Raw genomic sequence first — 22,875 nt, forward strand, 5'->3', positions numbered from 1 at the left:
CCAAAGACCGGGGCAATTACGGTGTCTCTGGAAATGCCCCGGGTCTCCGCGGGCAAGCTCAACACCGACCCAAACATGAAAGCGGATCCGGATCCGGGGAGGGGGCGCAGCAAAAAATTAGGCTTGGAGGGAGCCTCTACCTGCCTTTCAACGGTCGGTAGGATCGCCGCAGCCCAAAATGGCAGCGCTCCCGCGGCCGTGGGTCAAGCCTTACGTAAGCAACGGGGGGCTTCAGGCCCTCAGTACGGCCTTGCACGGCCGGTGGAAGGGTGTGGGAGAAGGCGCAGGTCTGCATTTAGAGCTGCGGCGGCGTCGCAGACGCTGCTAACGGCGAGCTCCTTTCTGCGGAGCGAGGTGAGCAGCATCGGTGCCCTCCTTCTCCTCCTCCTCCTGCTCCTCCCTTCCCGAGCCAGCGCAAGGGCTCGCCAGCCCGTCGCTCCTCCCGTCCTCTAATCCCCGCCCGCTGCCAGCCAGCCAGCCAGCCAGCCCCGGGGAGGGACGGCGGGAGGGAGCGCGCGCGCCTCTGCTGCACCGCGCAGTTCCCAGCCAGTCGGGGCAGAGGCAGGAGCGCAGCCAGGCTGTTGCAGAGGGCGCCCTCTCCCACCCTCCTGGCCCCCCGCTGCCCGCCCGCAGCTCCGAGGGAGGGGGCGAGACCCGCGCCCGTGGCCAGCCAGACCAGACCAGCCCAGGAAGGCGACGAGTCGGGAGGATGGAGGTGCCTCGCCTGGACCATCCCCGGAGCAGCCCGGCCAGCCCCTGCGAGGATGTCCTCAAGAACCTCAGCCTGGAGGCGATTCAGCTCTGCGACCGGGACGGTGAGTTGGCGCTTCTCTCGGGCCTTGCGGTGAGGGCCGGTGCCAAGCCCCCGCCTCCCCCGGCCTTCTGCGCCGCCAGCTATGGACCACCGCCGCTCCCTTCTCGGTGCAGCTCGTCCTTGCAATTTGCTGCTAACAAAAGGATTTTTTTAGAAGGAGGGGCGGGCTCAGCTGGCGAGGGAGCCTGTGTCTGCCTGGAGAGGAAGAGACCGCCGCGGCCAGGTTGCCTCTGTCTCGCAAGCCCGGCTCTGCTGCTGCGGCTTCCAGGGGCTACAAGGAGGGGAGCCGGCTGCTCGCTCGCGCGGACCCTTTTGGACCCGGTACGAGAGTCCCGGTTGCGCGCAGGCCGCCGGGGCACAGCTGGGCCCGGCCGGGGATCTCCTGGCGATGCTCCCTTCGGGAGAAGCCGAAGCCCCCACTGCGGACCCATCGCGGATCAGCCCCTTTGCAGTGCCTTGAATGGTGGGGTGGATGTGTGCCTGGGAGGAGGTGATTCCCGGGGAGAGAAGGCGAAGGGAAAGGCGTCTCTTTTCCAGCCCCAAACCTGTTGCGGATCCGCCCGATGCCCGGCGCGGCCCCGGTGATGATCCGGCCCCTCCGAACTGGGTGGTGACCGACCAGGGCGGGCGGAGACGCCGGACGGGGAGAGGTGGCAACTCGGCGTGGACAGAGAAAAATGAGAAGCGGGCGGCTGAGAGGCTTCAGCACCCTGGACAGGGCTCGGCTCCACTGGCCTCCATTGAGGGAAGACCCGCCAGATGTGGCGCTTCGGTCCGCTGCTCAGCCCTTTGTTCTGTACCCGCCCAGTTCCAGATGTTCACATCCTGGGAAGCTGAGCGGATTTTGCAAGGAGGGTCTTCCTATGGCAGATCAGTCATCCCTTATTAATGAACCAGAAAGTTAACCATGCTTAACAAATGAAGTTTAGTTTTCACGTGTGCAAGGGTCAAAAAAACAACCCTAGAAGGCTGTCCAGTAATCAGTTCTGTATTACTGACACCTCTGTGCCCAAGGCTTGCAGTAATTATGGCACTTATTAGTTCTCTGTATTTATGCACACAAAATCCAACCAGTGCCCAAAATTTAATATTTTAGAGGATTATCTTCCAGAGTGCGATTTATTTTTTATTTATTTTTTTAGCTAATCTGCTTTCCTTCTCCTTTCTGTTTTTAATGTACTTATCAAATGGCTTTAGCGATCTCCTGAACATGGGGCAATTTAATGTGAAATGTCTGATCTCTAAATACTTAGCCTATTTTGAAATGTATGCTTGAAATAGCTCCCGGGTTTTCAGGGCTGCAGATGAAGTCAGGCAACAAAGAAGGCTGGCCACAGCCAGCAGTTTTAGAGGGAGTATCACATACTTAACAATTCAAAGGTTGGGCATTTATGCAGTTTCTGGGTTTAAACAACCTTTTAAGATTTTGTACAACCGTCCACCATTACAGGGTGGATTTAATGGGATAATTACAAAGTATTTCAGATTGCCACTGCAATTACTTTAAAACCTAGGCTGAAAAAAGCTTTCTAGATCAGATTGGGCAATGACATGGCAGTCACACTTCATTTCCGTTACGAGAATATTGGCCATGCAATATCTTTTCCTAAATTTGATCTGGTTGTTCTGTTACCCTCAAATGCCAATTTAATGTGAGTGTGGGTGAGAGAGAGAAGGTTTTTTTTTCAGTGCTGTTGTAGTCAACTCAATTTTGAGATGCCACATGTTGAAGGCACATTGTGCAACTTTCTTTGTCTCAATCAAAGTGGTGTGAAGTATATGAAGTTCATTGGAGTAGGCTGCTAATTGGCAGAGCATAAAGTCTAATTTATCAAGCACAATCACCTAATAACAACCTTATTGGTGTGTTCTCTCTTCTTGGATGAAAAGAAAAGGACAAAAAAGACAGACAAACAAGGAGGCAGATATCAGAGGAAATATGGCCTGCTTTCTCTTGGATAGGCCTTAGATGTTCAGCCAATTCCTGGAAGGATTTAGCTGCTCTCCCTGTGGTGCTTCAAGCTCTTAGTCACCACAGGGAGATGGTGCACTTCCTTGAGGAATGTCACTTCAAGGCTTTTCAGTGAAAGTGGGAAGAAGAAAAGAACATGCATTTTTAGGCTTTAAGTGGACCATTTACTAGTAGAGGTGGACAGTCCTTGAAACGTATTTTAGTGTCCAACAAGTGTCATTGAGGAGTCACAAATGCCTCTATGGGGGAAGCGCAGAACTGCAACAAATACACTTTAGCAGGAAGACATATCTTCATTTGCCCACGCTCCTTAATACAACGTAAATAGCACTTGTTTTTAAATAAGGGATGCTCTTTGGCAAGCATGCTCTGGTACAAAGAGTATTCCTGATGTTCTGGCCTCTGTGAAAACTTGGTTGAAATGGATAGTTGTTTCACAACAGCCTTTTGAAGGAGGATGTGAGTTTGATTGTTAAAATCTATATTCCTTAAAAATCCCCTGGGTATTCAGCTCGTCTCAAACTGACGAATGTTTTAATTCCACATTTTTTCAGCCAGTAAACCTATGCAAGCCTTAAATAATACCAACACAGTCTTTATTTGATTAGATTTTCAAGGATCTTTTACGCAAGAGAACGTGCCGGTTTTCAAATTAACTTTTGTTTTAATTTGCACAAGACAAATCTAACCAGGCAGTGTAATCTTACTTATTGATATGGATACCCTGGAAAATGTGAGCATTATCTAGAAATAGAATTATTTTTATCTAGAAATAGGATGAACAATCAGTATATTCTAGATTTTTTTTTTCATTTTAACTTGCTGGTCTTGGTGATCAAGAGATGCTGGGATCATTTCTGGAAAGATTATTTCCCATTCCTTGCTCCTTAAGGGAGTTGCCAGTTACAACTTCCATTAGAAACAGAACAATATTTTCAATCCCAGGGAACAACGATCTTGTTTATGGAAAGTAATTTCACGTGGACTTTTTTTTTTTGCTCACAAAAAATTCATTGTGTTGTTATTTTTTAGGCAAGACTCTAGGAAAGTGAAAGAGAAGTTGAAGCGCAACTAATCCATCTATCTTATTTCTTCCTCCTTAATGCTCTTCTTGTTCCAATCAGCTGCAGTCACTGTCCTGCTTATTTTGCTGAATCCAGTCTAAAAGGCTTTATTCCATTCAACTACTCCTTCTAATTCAAAGATATCTGTAGCCTGTCCTTTAGGTTTCTTCTGTTGTTTATTCGCATCAATCTTTCTAGCTGCACGGAAATTGGAAATGTCTAGACAGTTTTGAATTATTCCCATTTATTTGGTTCTTTTGCAGTCTAAACATTTCCTCTTTTTTTGAGTCTCATCTCTGAGCACATCTCTGAGTGCTCATTGCTGAGTACAAGTACGTGGATCTTCTTCATAAGTTCATTTCACAGTCAGAGGGGCAATATATCATTTTTATGTTGGGAAATGTGAATTGCAAAGTAATTTCCCATATTGAAAATGAAATGCAAACATTTTAGTAGAGTAGCATCAGCCACTTATATTTAAATGATCATTGAGAGGATACCCAACTTAGCCTTATCCTGAAGGTGCAGAAATATTCAGTTATAGAATCCTGTTTTTGCTTCTGATCATAAATACCCCTTTGGGTCTTGTTTTCTTTAAATTCATAATAAATTCATCTCTAGGCACCTCCAGTCATGATTATTATATTATTTGTGCAGCACAGCCTTGTGAACGTACAGTATCTGTATAAAACAGGGTTGAACGAAATCTCCTAGAATTATCAGATTTTATATGATGATGTGTTCATGAGAATATTTTCTTGTGTAGCAACCATGGAAGTGTGGCTCTTAGTTACCCATTCACAGCTGCTGATCCAGTTCTACAGAGGAATTTTTGACTCTGTCATATGCACCTCTATAACTATCTGGTTTGGTTCCACAACCGAACAAGACAGACACAGACTTCAAAGGATAATTAGAACTGCAGAAAAAACAATGGCTACCTTCCATTGAGGACCTGTATGCTGCACGAGTCAAAAAGAGGGCTGTGAAAATATTTACAGACCCCTCACATTGTGTACATAAACTGTTTCAACTCCTACCCTCAAAATGACACTATAGAGCACTGCACGCCAGAACAACTAGACACAAGAATATTTTTTTCTCGAACGCCATCACTCTGCTAAACAAATAATTCCCTCAACACTGTCAAGCTAGTTACTAAGTCTGCATTACTATTAATCTTCTCATCATTCCTATCACCCATCTCCTCCCACTTATGACTGTATGACTGTAATTTTGTTGCTGGTATCCTTAAGATTTATACTGACTGTTTCCCTATGGCTATCATTAAGTGTTGTACCTTATGAGTCTTGACGAATATATCTTTTTTTTATGTACTCTGAGCGTGTATGCACCAAGACAAATTCCTTGTGTGCACAATCACACTTGGCCAATAAAGAATTCTAAGCATTTCAGTGACATATGTTTTTAATTGCTTTTTAATTTATACCTCACTTTCCCATCAACAAATAATATTTGTAGGAATACTTCAATATGGATTTCATCTTCCAAACTTTCCTTTTGTGATTGTATGGATTCTTCATGGCCTAACTTCTGACAAGCAGCTTTCTATATCTCTCCTTTTCATTTGGTGGCCAGTTTTGTCTAAGTTTTTTTCCCTTAATCACTTAGCAACCATTCATCTCTCCTTCAGAAAAAAACCCTATTTGTATAAAATACATATTATCCTTCTCTGTCCATATTTTTGGTCTATAACCTTTTAATTGAATGAACCAGATGCTTCAATAAAACATTTTCAAAACTTGATCTATTTTGTCACTGTGAGAAATTGTGTATCTGTCTCCCACTTGGCACTGGAGGCTATTCATAATTGACCTTTGTTCTTCCATTCATCTTTTTCGTATCTCTTTTGGCTTCCTAGATTTCTTGGCTTTGAAAAGAGCAATTTATGGCTGGGTCTTTAGACACCAAGGCTTGGGTGATGATAACCTGGGTGCAAGAGCCCTTGGGGGGGGGGGGCTTGCTTTGTGCTGGTGGGAACTGTCCAACTCTTTGGCCAAGTTTCTTTCTTTTCTTGCAGCAACTCCACTTTCTCCAAATGGGCAAAGAGGCACAGAGGCAGCCCAACACACCATTAGGTGCATGGTATGCAAAATAGAACTTGGCCTCTATGATACACATGGGTACCACTGTTTCTGCATTACAATATCTGTTTCAGCAGGGCAGTGTGCAAGTAGCAGTGAAGGGTGGGAATACACAGCTGTGTGGACCATGTAAGCTAAACTAGCCTGCTGCCTTCAGGTCAGTGCAGGATCCTGCCTCCAAGTCAACCCCCTTCCAGATCATCACCTTCCTTCTGGAGTACAGCAAGCCCAAGTTTTCATCTTGGCTCAGGCAGGAAGATCTCTTGGGTAAGCCTTTTAAACATCTGGTAGAGAAGATCACTAGGAAACTTGGCTCAGAACAACTGGGTTGCCAAGAATGATCCAGTGCAAAGCAGCCACCTCTGTTTTTCACTTTTCCCACATATCTCTCTAAACTGCCTTTTGAGCCTTGAATGCCTGTCCATCCCTCCATCTCGTATCCTCAACTCTCCTTTTTAACATTCTGGGTTTGTTGTGTTCCTACCCCATTAATTCTCCTTTGCTTTTTGTATCCAACGCATTTCTTCTTCTTGGCATGCTCATTTAAATTCTACTACCTCCTCTGATTTCATTAACACCATGGGAAAGTATCTTAGTAGCATGGTCACAGGAGAGTATACTATTCCCATTCATCTGTGTCCAAGCTTCTGATCAGTGCAGATTCATGTAACATTTCATATTTTTTGGACTCAGCAAGTGGCGACACTTAACTGACCTGGGCTGATCTATGTAGAGTTGGGCCTAGTTAATATTGGGAAGGGGATTGTGTGGATTTCCATGACTCTTAAATAGTTTGGGAAATTAAATCTGCAGTATTAAATATCTTCCGTGTCATTGCCAAGAAAACAGCATGGTTACAGTCATCAAGACTCACACTTAAGTCGAGGATGTCTTTACCATTAGAACGTGGAAGAAAAACAATGAACTGCTAGAGATAAAAGAAAAGCTGATTATGTATTAGCTTTATTTTCTCTGCCAAGGAGATGGGTCACTCAGCAAATCCAGTGCCTATTAAGCACACTGTTTTGTTCCATACATTTTTTTTAATTTGAAAACTAGCTTGGATTTTGTATAGTTTTGACATTTGTTAGCCCATTTGAAAAATATGTGAGGAGGAAAGGCATATATTCATATGCAACAAAAAATCAAGTACAATTAAACAAGAACAGTAACAATTAATAGACAATCGTCAATGTCCCTCAAAATGCAGAAATCCTACCATCCTAGACCCGATTATCCCATTAAGTTCATCTATAGTTAGATGGGAGGATAGCATCTCTGAAAGCCAGTCATGTTTATGAGGTGCAAAATCCATCATCTTTCTATTTACTTTGAGCTGCTAATTTATTCTCATTTCAATCTACCTAAGAATTAGAATAAAACATCTTAATATTCTCATGTATACAAAAGGGAAATTCTAGGAGCAATGCTGAGCTACAAAGATGATAGACAAGATTAGGTTAGGGTTATCTTGAGCAGCAGGATAGGGGAGATAGTCATAGTGGAATTGAGCAGGCTCTTGGGTGGCTTTCATGTTGAGAGCCGGAGGGATTTTTAGACAAGAAGTTTTTTCTTTCTCGAGTTGGTTACAGTTGTTGATCATCTTTTCCATCTGATTGCCAGAAGTCTTCTATTTGACTAGAGTGGCTGTTTCTGTAGTCATTTCACAGTAGGACCATTATCATTTTAATGGTTTCTATGAAATCTTCCTTCATGTTGTGGCAATTTTTTTAAAATAATGATACAAGGTAGTCATAAATGTTAGCTCTTCTTTGGAACCACTATTTCTATCTTACATAGTTTTTCCATAGATAGGAGCTTGGAATATTTTGTGTAGATAAATTTAGCAATTCTTGGTATTCATACAGTGCCTTAAAATGTTCAGATGACATGTGATTTGTAAATCTTGTACCGTAATCAATAGGATGCTGTGTTAGTGGGTAAAGTATTTGTTTAAGCAACATTATAGAGTTGGTAGTAAATGAATCGTTGATGAGCTCCAGTTCAGGTAACCATGTGTCTTCAGCTTCTTCTGCCAACAGTCTGAATTTCATGGCACCTAGAGGTTAATTACCCAGGGAAGAAGTTTCTGTTTTTAGTAGTGCTGTAGCACTTACAATAGTGATAGAGCACATGGGCATTTGTTTCTTGTGTGGATGGCCACTCAAGTGAGAGGAGGGACAATATTTCACTGGACATTTGGTTGTAAAGATGGATGCAACTGAAATAAAAAGATGCAATCTCCTTCAAATCAAACTCTTCTCTGGTAGCTTCGTGAACACATCCATAGAGTTCTTGGACATATTGAAGCCTTTGTCATCTTCTGAGATATTCTTTTCACTTCTCTGTGTAGCCTAAAGGCCTAGCATTTTCTGGAGGTCTTCATCATCAAGTATTCTGAAAGTAATTGGCTGTTCTGCTGTGGGGGAGGAGTTGTTGTTGTTCATTTTTGCATGATGACAATGCTGTGTAAAAATTGTGAGATATATGGATGGATGGATGGATGGATAGATAGATAGATAGATAGATAGATAGATAGATAGATAGATAGATAGATAGATAGATAGATGATGGAAGGGAAGGGAAGGGAAGGGAAGAAAAGGAAAGGAAAGGAAAGGAAAGGAAAGGAAAGGAAAGGAAAGGAAAGGAAAGGAAAGGAAAGGAAAGGAAAGGAAAGGAAAGGAAAGGAAAGGAAGTTTACTCCATGAGCTTTGAAGCAATGTACTTTGTCACATCTCTTGACTGACCTTGAAATAATAACTTTTCACTTGTTAACTGGCATGTTGGTAGCTGAATCAATTTCATTGTGGTGTTTGTAGCTGAATCATTAATCAATGTTAGTTTTATTGTTATCACAAAGTGTTCCTGTCTCTCTTCACGCTTGAATGCAAGTACTATTTTGCATAGATGGTTTTGGAAATAATAATTGCATTTCAAAAAAAAATGTGCTGAAGGCTTCAGTGAACCTTGGCAAAGTTACTCCAAGCTTGGGAAAAATGTATTTGCTGGAACACTCTAAAATGACCTACTTTAGCTACTTTGTGTATCAAATGTCTAAAGAAATGACAAAGTGCATTACCAAAACTCAACAGCCCTTCCTGACGCTTGTCCGTTGATTGATCTCTGGGCTGCAGCTTTTTATTGCCTTCCATGAGAAAGAAATCTGGGTTTTAAAAGCTGTTAAGTTCTACTATCTTTTGGTAGTTTTTTTTTCCTTGGACTGCTATGAGGAGGAAGAATTTCAAAATGCCCTTCAGCGTTGAAAAAAGTGGGAGTTTTCTAACACAGCCAAATCTATATTAAGAAAATACTTAACTGAAGGACTGTGCTAAATATGGTGTTCCATCTAAAGGGTTTGTTACCATGCACGTCATATTGTGATATATTTTCAAGTAATATTGATGTGTGTGCAAATTAAAGTAATATTTTCTCTTGCAACATCTGGGCAACAGAATGCTCCCCAGATGTTTTTGGACTGCAGCAGCTCCCATTATTTCTCACTATTAATCATGCTGAAGAGGAGGACTGGTGACAGTTCTGCAGCATCTGGTGAGCCCCGCAATGTATTTGACTGGTTGCAAAAACAGGCATCAAGTAATAGTATTTTTTCTTATTGAGAAAAGAATTGACAGCTGAGATGTAGGAATGGAGATGGCAAAATGTTCAGATGTTTTTACCTGACTTTTAAATCCACATGGAGCTGAATTCTCTATCAAATACCACCACTTATTTTACTTTCTCTATTATTGCAGCCTTCCCCTGCCTTAAACCCAAACTAAACCTCTGAATATTTGCAGTTGGAGAGTGACCTATTTCAGTTCAACCCATTGATTCAACTTAGATTCAAATTTGAATCAGATTGATTCAGTGGTTTAATTCAAATTCCCTAATTAGGTCACTTTGACAAAGCTGTCCAGAACAAGTTAAAAAAAAAAGTTTTGGAAAAAATTGAATCAAATCTCCGAATCAGTTTATACCCATGATCTTATATACCCATAATTATTATGCATCTGATCCCATCTTTTTATATTTATTTCTTTAACACCAACAATAAAAAGATGCAGAATTTTTGAACGCCTGAGATATCATCCATGTTTTAAAGTGAAACATCCTTCTGCATGATGGCACATTTGTTCTTCATTTCATAGCAGATGAACGCCCAAAGACCAGCACAGTTCAACCTCTGGTGGAAAATAAAATCACAGCCCTACAACGGCATTCATCTTATCCTCATATCCTTTTTAGTTGGTTTTATGAAATCCATGCATGGCCTCAGTCCAATGGACTATAAGCAGTTTCGGGAGTCAGACGTGTCCTTGGAGACTACAAAGACAAGTCCATGTCATCTGTTTGCCAAGATTTTCAGAGATGGTTTGCCCTTGCCAACCTTCATCTTAGGGTTGGAGATGAAAACTCTCCCAAAGGAAGGATTAGAATTTGGGTTTTTCTACTCGGAGTCCAGCATCCTAATCACTAGACTAAGCAAGCTCTCTTCTAGGCAATTTACAATGTATGTCATACAACAGAACGCTAATAATGCAATGATATAAAATCTAAACAAGATATAATGCCTGCTTGGGGGATCCCAAGCAGATACTCCCCTATCTATCTGGATGAGATAGGCAGATTTGATTAGAAAAAGGCAGTCTCTTGGATAGGCAGTCTCTGAGTCATTAAGGGTTTTAAAGGTAGCAACAGCATTGCAAACCACACTCAGAAATAACCTGGCAACCAAAGCTGCTGCCACAGTAACAGGGCAGCATTGAAGCTGACCAGTGAGAATGCAGGATGCTGACTGGTCTCCAGGTGGACCTCAAGGGAAGTCCTATCTACAACAGATTACAGAAATCTTAATCAGAGATGACAGGGATGAAAGTGCCTGTCCTGTTTGCATCCTGCTCTAAAGAGAGCTGTCTCTGACGCACAAATGAAGCTGAGCAGAGGACCTCCTGGCCAGAGCCCTCTCCCCCTTGCTCTTCCAGCAAGCGAAGGCTCAGATGGTGAACCTGTTGGGTCTGGAGAATACAACTCCATGGAAAGTCAAAGGAAGCTATTCCATCTTGCTTGAGTTCAGTCCAAACCTGTTTCTGCCCATCCTGAGGAATACCCTCAAATTAAATTGCAAGGCCCAAAATAACATTTGTGCCTAGAATCATAACATTGACCTTCCAAACTCAGGCATGGTGATCTTATAATGGCTTCTCATAAAAGATTCATAATGAAATCAAATACTTTCTTCTGAAATGGGTTCCTTAGGCAATATTACACTGCCCAAAATTGAAGCTTACATCAGTTTAGCTCCTGCAATGCATTTGATGAAGTACAGTAAGCTGTTGTCCTATAATAGGCTCCTCTTGATTTTTCCTTACTATAGTCTAAAATGGCTGTACTCCTAAAATACATTTGAAGTCCTATAAGATTACCAAGTCAGTTAAAATTCTTGCAGGCTTTGGGCCATTTTAACATTTTTAATTTTCAAGTCTTGGCTTATATAGTGGCTCGCAAAAGCTTTTCAGTAGTGTTTAAAGAAAAACATTGAGAATCATGTTTCTCTTTTCTAAGTTGTCATCAATCAAGCTGTTTTTTTAAGTTGTCATGTAATCTCCAAAGAGTCTCATTGTGGTTTAGAATTTCTCCTTCACACTTTCCTATTTCATAATATTTTTAATTATCGTTAGATCTCCTCTTCTGTCACAATATACCCAGAAGAGGTAGTTTGGGTCTCTCCAAGGCATCACTAAATGCTTATATGTCAGAATGAGCCACTGGGGGCTGGAGAAAGCATCTTACAAGGTAGCCATTAGATTGCTAGCAAAAGGAAATTTGAGAATGGATAAATTTCCAAATTTGTTCAGGGAATGTCAGGTAGAGAGCGAAAATTATGCTTTTCATTTCACAATAATCTATCTAAATGTACAGCTGTTGGAAAGCTAGGAATGAAATCACACTACGTCAAAGTATAACTCTGTACAGGTGCTCTCTCAAATCATGTTGCTTCTAGGAACCATTCATACTTTTAAATATTATACATACATACATACATTTATATTTTGCTTTGCTCACATAAGAACATAAGAACAAAGCCAAAAAAACTCCAGCCTGAAGATGATGATTGAGATCTCATCGAAACGTTGCCTAAATACTTTCAATCTTACACGGGAAAAGACCCGAACATACCAAAACCTGCATATATCTATCTATCTATCTATCTATCTCTATCTATCTATCTATCTATCTATCTATCTATCTATCTATCTATCTATCTATCTATCTGTCTGTCTATCTATCTTTGGTTTTTTGGGTTTTCTCCCACGTAATATTGGAAGTGTCTTGGCGACGTTTCAACAAAGTCTCATTCGTCATCTTCAGGCCGGTGCCTTCTGCTTCATGCTTCTAGGTGCTTTCTTCTTTGCTCCTAGAAGCATGACGCAGAAGGCACCGGCCTGAAGATGACGAATGAGACTTCGTCGAAACGTCGCCAAGATACTTCCAATTTTACACGGGAGAAAACCCGAATAACCAAAGACCTACATACAAACACCCATGAAAACCTCAGAAAACACACACACACACACACACACACACACACACACACACACACACACACACGTACGTAGCTATTTCTTCAATAGGAGTCTTCCAGCTCAAGAGACAAAATGCCATCCCTGCCCTGATCCTGGAGATGCTGTAGTTCAGTGTACTATTTCACTAATTTAGATTTCCTTGACTTTCATTCCCCAAGGAATGATTATTTGTAGCTCTGCCCAAAAATGATTTGTTCTGTTGCAAAATCTAGTTATAAACATTGGTCGTTTGGACCAGTGGTGGGATTCAAAATTTTTTACTACCGGTTCTGTGGGCATAGCTTGGTGGGCGTGGCGTGGCTTGGTGGGCATGGCTTGGTAGGCGTAGCAGGGGAAATATACTGTAAAATCTCCATTTCCTCCCGATCAGCTGGGGCTCTGGAAGCAGAGAATAGATGGGGGCGGGGCCAGTCAGAGGTGTTTACCGGTTCTTCGAACTACTCAAAATTTCTGCTACCAGTTCTCCAGAACTGGTCAGAGCCTGCTGAATACCATCTCTGGTCTCGACCCAGTTGCAAACAAATGCTGGAAGGGGAAATATTAGTTGTAAGCAGATTGATCTGCATCATTGTCATAATTGCAACAGGTACACATCTCCCTGGTGGAGGTACCTTGTCTTGGTCAGCATTTAGATGCAAGTTTCTCTACCAATAAAAAAGAATATTTGTAGTCAGGGTTGAAATGTAAGATCCTGAGCTTAGTGATTTTCTTGCAGGCATTTCATGACCCAACTAGGTCACATCATCAGTGCTAAGCTCAGGTTTCTGCATTATTGCAAGCTCAAGATGAGCAACGGTGAAGAGACGCTCACTCCGTGCATTCTCCTTTCTCACACATTTAGAAGTCCATCTTATAGGCATGTCCTGCGGTACCAGCCTAGAATAGAATTGTGCCAACAATCCTCCTCCTTGCTATGTTCTGAAAAGGATCTTGGTAGGAGGGAGAGATTATGGGGTATAAAGCAGGGGTGAAATCCAGCAGGTTCTGACAGGTTCTGGAGAACAGGTAGAGGACATTTTGAGCAGTTCAGAGAACTGGCAAAACCACCTCTGGCTGGCCCCAGAGTTTGCAATATCCTTCCCCCAGGAGTGGGGAGGGAATGGGGATTTTGCAGTATCCTTCCCCTGCCACGCCCACCAAGCCACACCATAGCCATCAAGTCAGGCCCACAGAACCAGTAATAAAGAAATTGGATTTCACCACTGGTATAAAGTCACCTCATGTTCCCTCTCTAAAGGTAAGTTTTCATTTACTTGCCATTTCCTATGTTTCATTCTTTAAAAAAAAAACAACTGAAGTCGTTTTTCTTCATTTAAATCTCAGCAGATGTCTCTTCCATCGTTTCATCCCATTTTTAAAATGTAATCTTGAGAAAGTGTGTATTAAGCCTGCTTGCCAAGTTGAAGCTATCAGGGACAGTTTCCAGCAGCCAAACAGTTTCCAGAAAGGAATCAAACAATCAAAATCATCATTTTTATTTTTTCTACAACATCTTAGAGGAGTGTTTTAAAACCAGCCAACGTTTTATGTGCAAATATATAAATCGAGGTATCCTGTTTCCTATTTTTCTGGACCCTATAATCTTAAAACCATGTTTATAATATCAAGGATTATGACCTTTGCTGGTTCACTCAGATGTAATGTCAGTTCAGTTTCCGCTTAATGTATCAACATGATGGCTGAGCTGTGTAAAACATGGTAGATGGTTTATGGAACCATGGTCCATAATGGAAACTCAGCCAACCTTAGTTTTATTAAACCAAAGTTTGTTAAGCTATGATGTGTGAATCCAGAAGTTCCCATTGGGGCCTTGCTCTACTGTTGTGGATATGCGAAATTGTCCTCCAATTTCTCCTTGGCCTAAACAGAGTTACCCATTAAATCACAAAGAAGATTGCAACATTGATCTGCAATATTTACATAACATTGGGCTCATTTTTAAGTATAAGAGCCAGTCTGGTATAGTAGTTAGTTAGGGTCTTTCTTTTCGACCCATAAGGGACGGGGGGGGAACCACTTAGTACTACTACTACTACTATTACTACTACTACTAAAACTACTACTATTACTACTACTACTACTACTACTCATTCCTCTTTCCTCTCCTCCTCCTCCTCCTCCTGTTTGGTTTTCTGATGGTTTGAACATTAAACAGAATTCCTACCAAGGAATTCTAAATTTTTTCTACCCTAAATCAGTATGAAGATGCTCTCTAAAATGCAGATTGCTTAATGATGCAGGCTTCCACTAGGCACTCAGGACACTTGGCCAATAAATAGAGTGTTGGCAATGGACACGTTGTTTGGGCTTGATGGTGTGGCCAAGATTTGGCCTCAAGATACTTTTGATTTGCTTCCAGCATTGCAAGCTCATTTTCCAAGCACTCCCCCCCCAAAAAAAGCTCCCCTTCCCCCAAGAACTATGAATTTCATGGCTGAGGAAACTAATGGGAGGTAAGATACGATCCAGACTGGCATTTAAAACTCTGCAGGTCCATTAGGCGCCCATCCCTTTTCCAGGCGAAGTCCCTCTGAAGAATGACCTTGTCTGTCCATATTATGCTGCTCTCGTCAAGAAGAATTATCTAACTTGGAGGGTCGTTTGAGGTGATGGTTTGTATTCCAGGTCCTTGGCTGTTAAAATTGCCACCCTGCAGTTACTTGAAATACTAATGAGAGTTCAAAAGCCAGACGCTGGTCCTTCAAGTTGTTTTGGTCTGGGCTGCCTTTTTTTCTGGCCTTGAACTGTTTTAATTATTTTAATCTTTTTTATGGATTGGGTAAACTGTCCAGAGTCTTCTGGAATAGATGTCCACGTTAAACTGATATATAGATATAGATATAGATATATAAAGGTTCAGGTTCCCCTTGCACATATGTATTAGTCGTTCTTGACTCTAGGGGACAGATTCGAACCGCTGAACTGCTGACCTTTTGATCGACAAGCTCAGCATCCTAGCCACTGAGCCACCATGTCCCTCCCTCCCTCTCTCTCTCTCTCTCTCTCTCTGTGTGTGTGTGTGTGTGTGTGTGTGTGTGTGTTTGTATACATAAACTCCATATTTATTTGAACAATGTGTTGTCTGGGTACAATTAATTTTGAGTAGAGATACAACAATAATTATAATGATAATCATAATATACATATCAATATTAATCACATAGTAATAGTACGATTAGCTTATCCATCTAAAAAAAATTTCAATATATAATTAATTATCCTTTTAATCTTTTTTGTTTCTAACCTCTGTTTCTGTTAGTTAGCCATTAGTAAAACAAGTCCCATGTTAAGAAATATTCTATTTCTTCCTTTTCTTTTAAGTGTTAAACTATCCATCTCAGCACATTCTAATATTTTTTAATAAAACTTTTCTCTGCAGGGATCTCTTCATTTTTCCATTGTTGTGCAAACACAATTCTTGCTGCTGTTAACACATGTAAAATTAAATATGTATTCCCTTTATTATACTGTTCTGGTAAGATACCCAACTAAAACATTTCTGGTTTCAAATCTATGTGTTGCTTTATCATTTTTTCTAGCCATGTATGTATTTTAGTACAGTATTTTTTTGCCTTTGGGCATGTCCACCATGTATGATAATAGGAACTGGTATCTGATTACACTTCCAACATTTAGCTGACAAATGTTCAAATATCTTTGCTAATCTCACTGGTGGCATTTTACTCTTTTTTAATGGATTGGGTAAAGTGTCCAGAGTCTTCTGGAATAGATGCTCATGTTAAACTAAATAAATTAAATTATATTCTTGAGAACCAAAGGAAAAAGCAGAAACATCACTCGATGTTGCTTCTTGCTGATCCAATCCACTCAAGACAGCGGGTTGGGACTAGAGATATATAGATTGGGGTACTTGCAATCCATTTTACTGCATTCTGCATGTTTTTCCTAGTGCCATGAATCCATTAGAAGCAATAAACTCCAATCTACTCCCAGCAAGATCTATGGTGAAAGTCCTTTACATCTCTAATAAGAATTTAATGCTTTGATGTTCTCTTGCAGTCTTCTCCTTTCAAAACTTTGTACATATTCAAAAGTAACCTGGTGGGTGAGTTGGCTAACCTAGATTTTTCATCCTAATGAACTGGGTGTAAAGCTACAGTAACAATAGCAGAGCTGGAAGGGACCTTGGAGGCCAACCCCCTGCTCAGCAGAAAACACTATACCCATGATGGCAAACCTATGGCACGCGTGCCAGATCCCTCTCTGCGGGCCCGCACACCATTGCCAGCTGCTCTCCTGGTTTCCAGTGCGCGCATGCATGCCAACCAGCTGGTCTTTGCGCAGGGTGGACCACCAGAAACTCAAAGACCAGCTGGCTTGTGTGCCTGCGTGGTCCCAGCACCTGGTGTTCAGGTTTTTCAGCTCTCTGGCACACGTGAAGACCAGCTGGCTGGTGCGCATGTGCACACCGGAAACCAAAAGATCAGCTGGTTTCCACCATTCCAGTGCGCACATACGGATGTGTGCACATGCATTCCAGTTCGGGCACTCGGTGCCGAAAAGGTTTGCCATCACTGCATTGCACCATTTCAGACTAACGGTTGACCAATCTCTTCTTAAAAACCTCTAGCGATGGATGGTTTTTATTTCAGAAAATAGGACTAGAAAATTGGTGGGGGGGAGGGGGAGGGGTGAAACAGAAGTGCCCAAAGTGCCCAAAGAGTGCTAATGACCAGAGGACTGCAAGGAAGATAATTCCATCATCCACCATTCAGTCAGAACTGAAGAAGCTTCTTGGATGAGAAGTGAAATGTCTTCGAAGAAAAACAAAGAAAGTCAGTTGCCTTTCGTAAAAAACACCTTTGGGATAAGCATGACCTGGATGACTTAGAATCTCCATGGACATTTAGTGAAACAGAACTTGAATTTGCGAATCTCACTGTACTTTAAATAGCATTTTTCTTCATGACTATTTGAGAAAATAACAGAGATTTTAGCCATTAACGCCCTTACAGTATAATGTGCCACATTTTCTGCAGCTACACACTGTCCCAATCGTTAACACTAACTTTATTTATTTTGCTTTCCTCAATGATTTGCTTCCCCTCTTTAAGAGTCCCTCCTTCTCTGCTAGGGATATTAGATGGCAGAGTTTAAGGAAGTCGCGTAGCTCCCATGTAACACCGCTCCTGCGCAGACTGCACTGGCTGCCTGTGGCCTCTCGGATGCACTTTAATTTATTTATTTATTTATTTATTTATTGTTTGAATTTATATACCGCCCTATCTCCCAAAGGACTCAGGGCGGTTCACAGGCATATAAAAACATCAATATACAAATTAAAACAATCATTAAAAAACTTATTCTACTGCCCAATTAATTAAAAGTAAAAAATATAGATATTAAAATCAATTTAAAAACCCCTCTAAATTTAAAATCTAAAAAACTAAGCCAGTCCTGCACAGATGAATAAATGTGTCTTGAGCTCGCGACGGAAGGTTCGAAGGTCCGGAAGGTGACGGAGTCCTGGGGAGTTCGTCCCAGAGGGCGGGACCCCCCACAGAGAAGGCCCTTCCCCTGGGCGCCGCCAGACGACACTGCCTAGCTGACGGCACCCTGAGGAGTCCCTCTCTGTGAGAGCGCACGGGTCGGTGAGAGGTATCTGGTCGCAGTAGGCGGTCCCGTAAATAACCCGGCCCTATGCCATGGAGCGCTTTAAAGGTGGTCACCAAAACCTTGAAGCGCACCCGGAAAGCCACAGGTAGCCAGTGCAGACCGCGCAGGATAGGTGTTATACGGGAGCCACGAGGGGCTCCATCTATCACCCCGGCAGCCGCATTCTGACTAACTGTAGCCTCCGGATGCCCTTCAAGGGGAGCCCCATGTAGAGAGCGTTACAGTAATCCAGGCGAGACGTCACGAGGGCGTGAGTGACCGTGCATAGGGCCTCCCGGTCCAGAAAGGGGCGCAACTGGCGCACCAGGCGAACCTGGTAGAACGCTCTCCTGGAGACGGCTGTCAAATGATCTTCTAGAGACAGCCGCCCACCCAGGAGGACGCCTAAGTTGCGCACCCTCTCCATCGGGGCCAATGACTCGCCACCGATGGCCAGCTGCGGATTTAGCTGACTGTACCGGGACGCCGGCATCCACAGCCACTCTGTCTTGGAGGGATTGAGCTTGAGCCTGTTTCTCCCCATCCAGACCCGTACGGGCTCCTGGCACCGGGACAGCACTTGACGGCCGTTGGGGTGGTCCGTGTGGAAAAGTACAGCTGGGTGTCATCCGCGACAGCTGGTACCTCACACCGAACCCACTGATGATCTCACCCAGCGGTTTACATAGATGTGGAACAGAGGGGGCGAGAGGACCGCCCCCGGCGCCCCCCCACAAGTGAGGCGCCTCGGGGCCGACCTCTGCCCCCCTGTCAACACCGACTGCGACCGGTCGGAGAGATAGGAGGAGAACCACCGATAAACGGTGCCTCCCACTCCCAATCCCTCCAACCGCGCAGCAGGATACCATGGTCGATGGTATCGAAAGCCGCTGAGAGGTCTAATAGGACCAGGGCAGAGGAACAACCTCATCCCTGGCCCTCCAGAGATCATCCACCAACGCGACCAAAGCCGCCCCCGTGCTGTACCCGGGTCGGAACCCGGACTGGAACGGCTCTAGATAGACAGTTTCACCCAGGTGCAAGGGAAACTGATATCCCACCATACTCTCTACAACCTTCGCCGCGAAGCGAAGGTTGGAGACCGGACGATAATTACCTAAAACAGCCGGGTCCAGGAAGGCTTCTTGAGGAGGGCCTCACCACCGCCTCTTTCAAGGCGGCCGGAAAGACACCTCCACCAAAGAAGCGCCAGAATCGCCTGAGCCAGCCTCGTGTCACCTCCTGCGTGGCCAGCACCAACCAGGAGGCACGGGTCCAGTAAACACGTGGTGGCATTCAGCCTCCCCAACAACCTGTCCATGTCCTCGGAGCGACAGGGTCAAACTCATCCCATAAAATGTCACCAAGACCACCTCAGCCGTCTCACCCGTATCACGCAATCTTGGTCCAAACCATCCCGGCTGAACGATTTTATCGTATAGATAACCGTTAAACTCCTCAGCACGTCCCTGCACGGGTCATCCCGCCCCTGGTGTAGGAGGGAGCGGGTCACCAAACAGGGCGGCTGGGCGGTTATCTGCCGATGCAATGAGGGAGGAGGCGTAGCTACGCCTCGCCTCCCTCATTGCCACTAGGTAAGCCCTAGTATAGGACTTCACTAGTGTCCGATCAGCTTCAGAACGGCTAGACCTCCAGGAACTCTCTAGGCGTCTTCTCCGGCATTTCATCCCTCTCAGCTCCTCAGAGAACCAAGGAGCCGGTTGGGACCTGCGCCGGGTCAGAGGCCGCAAAGGCACGACCCGGTCTAAGGCCCCCGCCGCGGCCCGTTCCCAGGCCGCAACAAGTTCCTCAGCCGAGCCGTGAGCCAGACCCTCAGGAAATGGCCCAAGCTCCGTCCGGAACCCCTCCGGGTCCATCAGGCGCCTGGGACGGAACCAGCGTGTCGGTTAAGGTGTCGGTTAAGGTGTTGGTTACGACCTTTAAAGCGCTCCATGGCTTAGGGCCTGGGTACTTACGGGACCGCCTGCTGTTACCACATGCCTCCCACCGACCCGTACGCTCTCACAGAGAGGGACTTCTCAGGGTGCCGTCCACCAAGCAATGTCGGCTGGCGGCCCCCAGGGGAAGGTCCTTCTCTGTGGGGGCTCCCACACTCTGGAACGAACTTCCCCCGGGTTTACGCCAAATACCTGACCTTCGGACCTTTCGCCGCGAACTGAAGACACATCTTTTCATTTGCGCGGGGCTGGCTTAAATTTTATGGATTTTATAGTTTTTATCATTAATTTTAAATGGGGTTTTAGTTTCTATATATTCTAAATTTTTAGGCAAATTATAATAAGTTTTTTAATCCTGTATTTTATATAATATTGTCTTGTCTGTTTTTATTTGCCTGTACACCGCCCTGAGTCCTTCGGGAGAAGGGCGGTATAAAAATCAAATAAATAAATAAATAAAAAGTGGAAACTTATTTGCAGAATCTATTTTGTCACTCTTTTTTTTTTTTTTTGCACATGGAAAGTATGTGTCAGACTGCCTCTGATTATAACTAGGAAAGAATTCAACTTGACTTCATTTGCAATAAAGAAAAGTACTTTTACTAGTTACAGTCTTGATAGCAGCTTAGTAAAGTTGGATCTGAGACAAAATATGGCTAACATATCATATCCCCCCAATTGTCCCTCCTCCTCCAGGAGGTCAGGCTGGTCTGGTCCAATGCCAGCTCCTTCTCGGCCCCTCGTGGTAATCTTCTTCCACAGGTCTCTAGTTATCAATCATCTTAGGAATGCAGTTTCTGTTGGAAAAGCCCGCGCTCTTCACACTCAGCCGTTAATCACCCCTCCCACACTGTTATGTCAGCCGACACTCTTAATAGGCCCCTTTCCCTTACCCTGTATGGTGCTATGATACATCTCATTTCCTTAACTGTTTTATAATACAGAAATAAACATTTCACATTCTATCTACTGATATAAATTGTACAAAAGTATACGAAGATTGGAGTGGAGGCTGACAGTATGCATGGCAGCAGAAAGGGCTGCTCCTTTGCTGAGAACCTGAAGTAACAACTGCAGGGCCTGGGGAAATAATTCCCATCTCTGGGATGCATTTCTCTCTCTCTCCCCCTCTCCCTCTCTCTCTCTCTCTCTCTCTCTCTCTCTCTCTCTCTCTCCCTCTCTCTCTCTCTCTCTCTCTCTCTCACACACACACACACACCCCGCTTTTCAACAAAAGTCCACAGGGCTGATGAGCAGTCATAAGCTCATAAGTAAAACCCAAGAATGTGAAATCACCAACGGGTCAAATATTATTACATCAAGGTTACATATATTTAATGCATCAACATTTTTTTTTTTATTGAAAAAACATTTTGACACAACATTCTTACATATATTTAATGCATCAACATTTTGACACAAGGGAAGTGGAAAGGCATCATAACACATCAAGGGCTTTAAAATATTGTTAGGAAATTATTTTTATTACATTTTAGAACGATATTTCACCTGCAGTGGGTGACTATGGTCTTCTCCCTGTCATCTTTGCAACAGCCCCAGTAAAGTAGGCTGGTTTACATTTCAGGGTTGACATTTTTATTTGAAGATCCTGAAGTTATAGATGGTAGCACTGTTGTTACACCAGATCACGCAGGAAAATGAGTCGAAAATGGGCCATGGCTGCCAGATTCCAAAGGATTGTGCTTAGTGCAATTAAAATTTTGTGAGGCTTTGGCTGTTTGTTCTGCAAGGCAAGGCAGTAGTGAAGTGTAGGAGTTTGCTAGCACAACATGAAACTAACGTTGTGTTTGACAACTGTGATCCTTTTCAGTCACTGCTCATATGGATAATAATTTAATTATACAATTAGCCATTTGTGAATCAAGGCTCTGAGGTGGAGGTGGGGAACAGAAAAGCAATTGCCTGCAGCTTTCTCTGAAGGAAGTGACCCAGACATTGGCGCCTACAGGACTGTGGGATGGATAATGTAGACCTGTTGCTCCTCTGAGACTGAAGCCTTGGGGTCAATCTTTTGAGGGCTGCCAGGAAGTCCCACACCTTGTGGTGGAAAGGTGGAAAGGCCAGAAAGAAAAAAAAGGGGGTTGGGAGGTAAAGGCTGCATTTCTCCAGCTCTCCAAACCTGTCTTCAAATATTATCCATGGGAAGGAATTAGTTCAGCCCAGCTTGAGAGATTGCCTGCTTTACCCATCAGTTGGGAAAGGGAGAAGGGTTTGCAAAATATAATATTCTTTCTTTCTTTCCTTCCTTCCTTCCTTCCTTCCTTCCTTCCTTCCTTCCTTCCTTCCTTCCTTCCTTCCTTCCTTCCTTCTTTCTTTCTTTCTTTCTTTCTTTCTATGGTTGGTAGTGAAACCATCAATGTTATAAATGGTCCCTCTGGAAAAACAAAAAAACAAAAAATCAAGTCCCATCTTAGGCATTCTGTTTTCTTTTAGTTGCTAAAATGGCCATTTGCATGAATCAAATCAGATTTGTGTATGTGATAAGCAAAGAAATGGCTCATTAAACCAAGAAGAAGAAGGCAGACGTCAAAAGTACCAGACCATGAAGAACACGGAGCTTTCATTTAGAGGAAAATAGAGAGGGAGAGAAATGTTTTTCTTATGTTGGATAAATATATTCCTTTGGTCTATTGTGTCAGTTGGGAACCCAGCCTTAAGATTGTAAATATTAGTTAAAGATAAACAAGGCAAAGTTAGTGTTTAAGAAAATTAATTTCAGTATAGAACAATTAAAATCAGTT

The 22,875-nt window shown here is 43.3% G+C and overlaps 1 protein-coding gene across 1 annotated transcript in view; it reads left to right on the forward strand.

Annotated features, from left to right (window-relative positions):
• The first annotated feature begins 692 nt into the window (after positions 1–692).
• The window catches only part of PHYHIPL (phytanoyl-CoA 2-hydroxylase interacting protein like), a 37,918-nt gene continuing 15,735 nt past the window's right edge, over positions 693–22,875 (forward strand). The window contains exon 1 of the mRNA XM_058188593.1: positions 693–815. Within this exon, the coding sequence (XP_058044576.1) occupies positions 710–815 (106 nt within the window). The 5' untranslated portion in view covers positions 693–709. The remainder of the gene's footprint in view (positions 816–22,875) is intronic.

The sequence above is a fragment of the Ahaetulla prasina genome, chromosome 6 (assembly GCF_028640845.1).
Source record: "Ahaetulla prasina isolate Xishuangbanna chromosome 6, ASM2864084v1, whole genome shotgun sequence".
Lineage (NCBI taxonomy): Eukaryota > Metazoa > Chordata > Lepidosauria > Squamata > Colubridae > Ahaetulla > Ahaetulla prasina.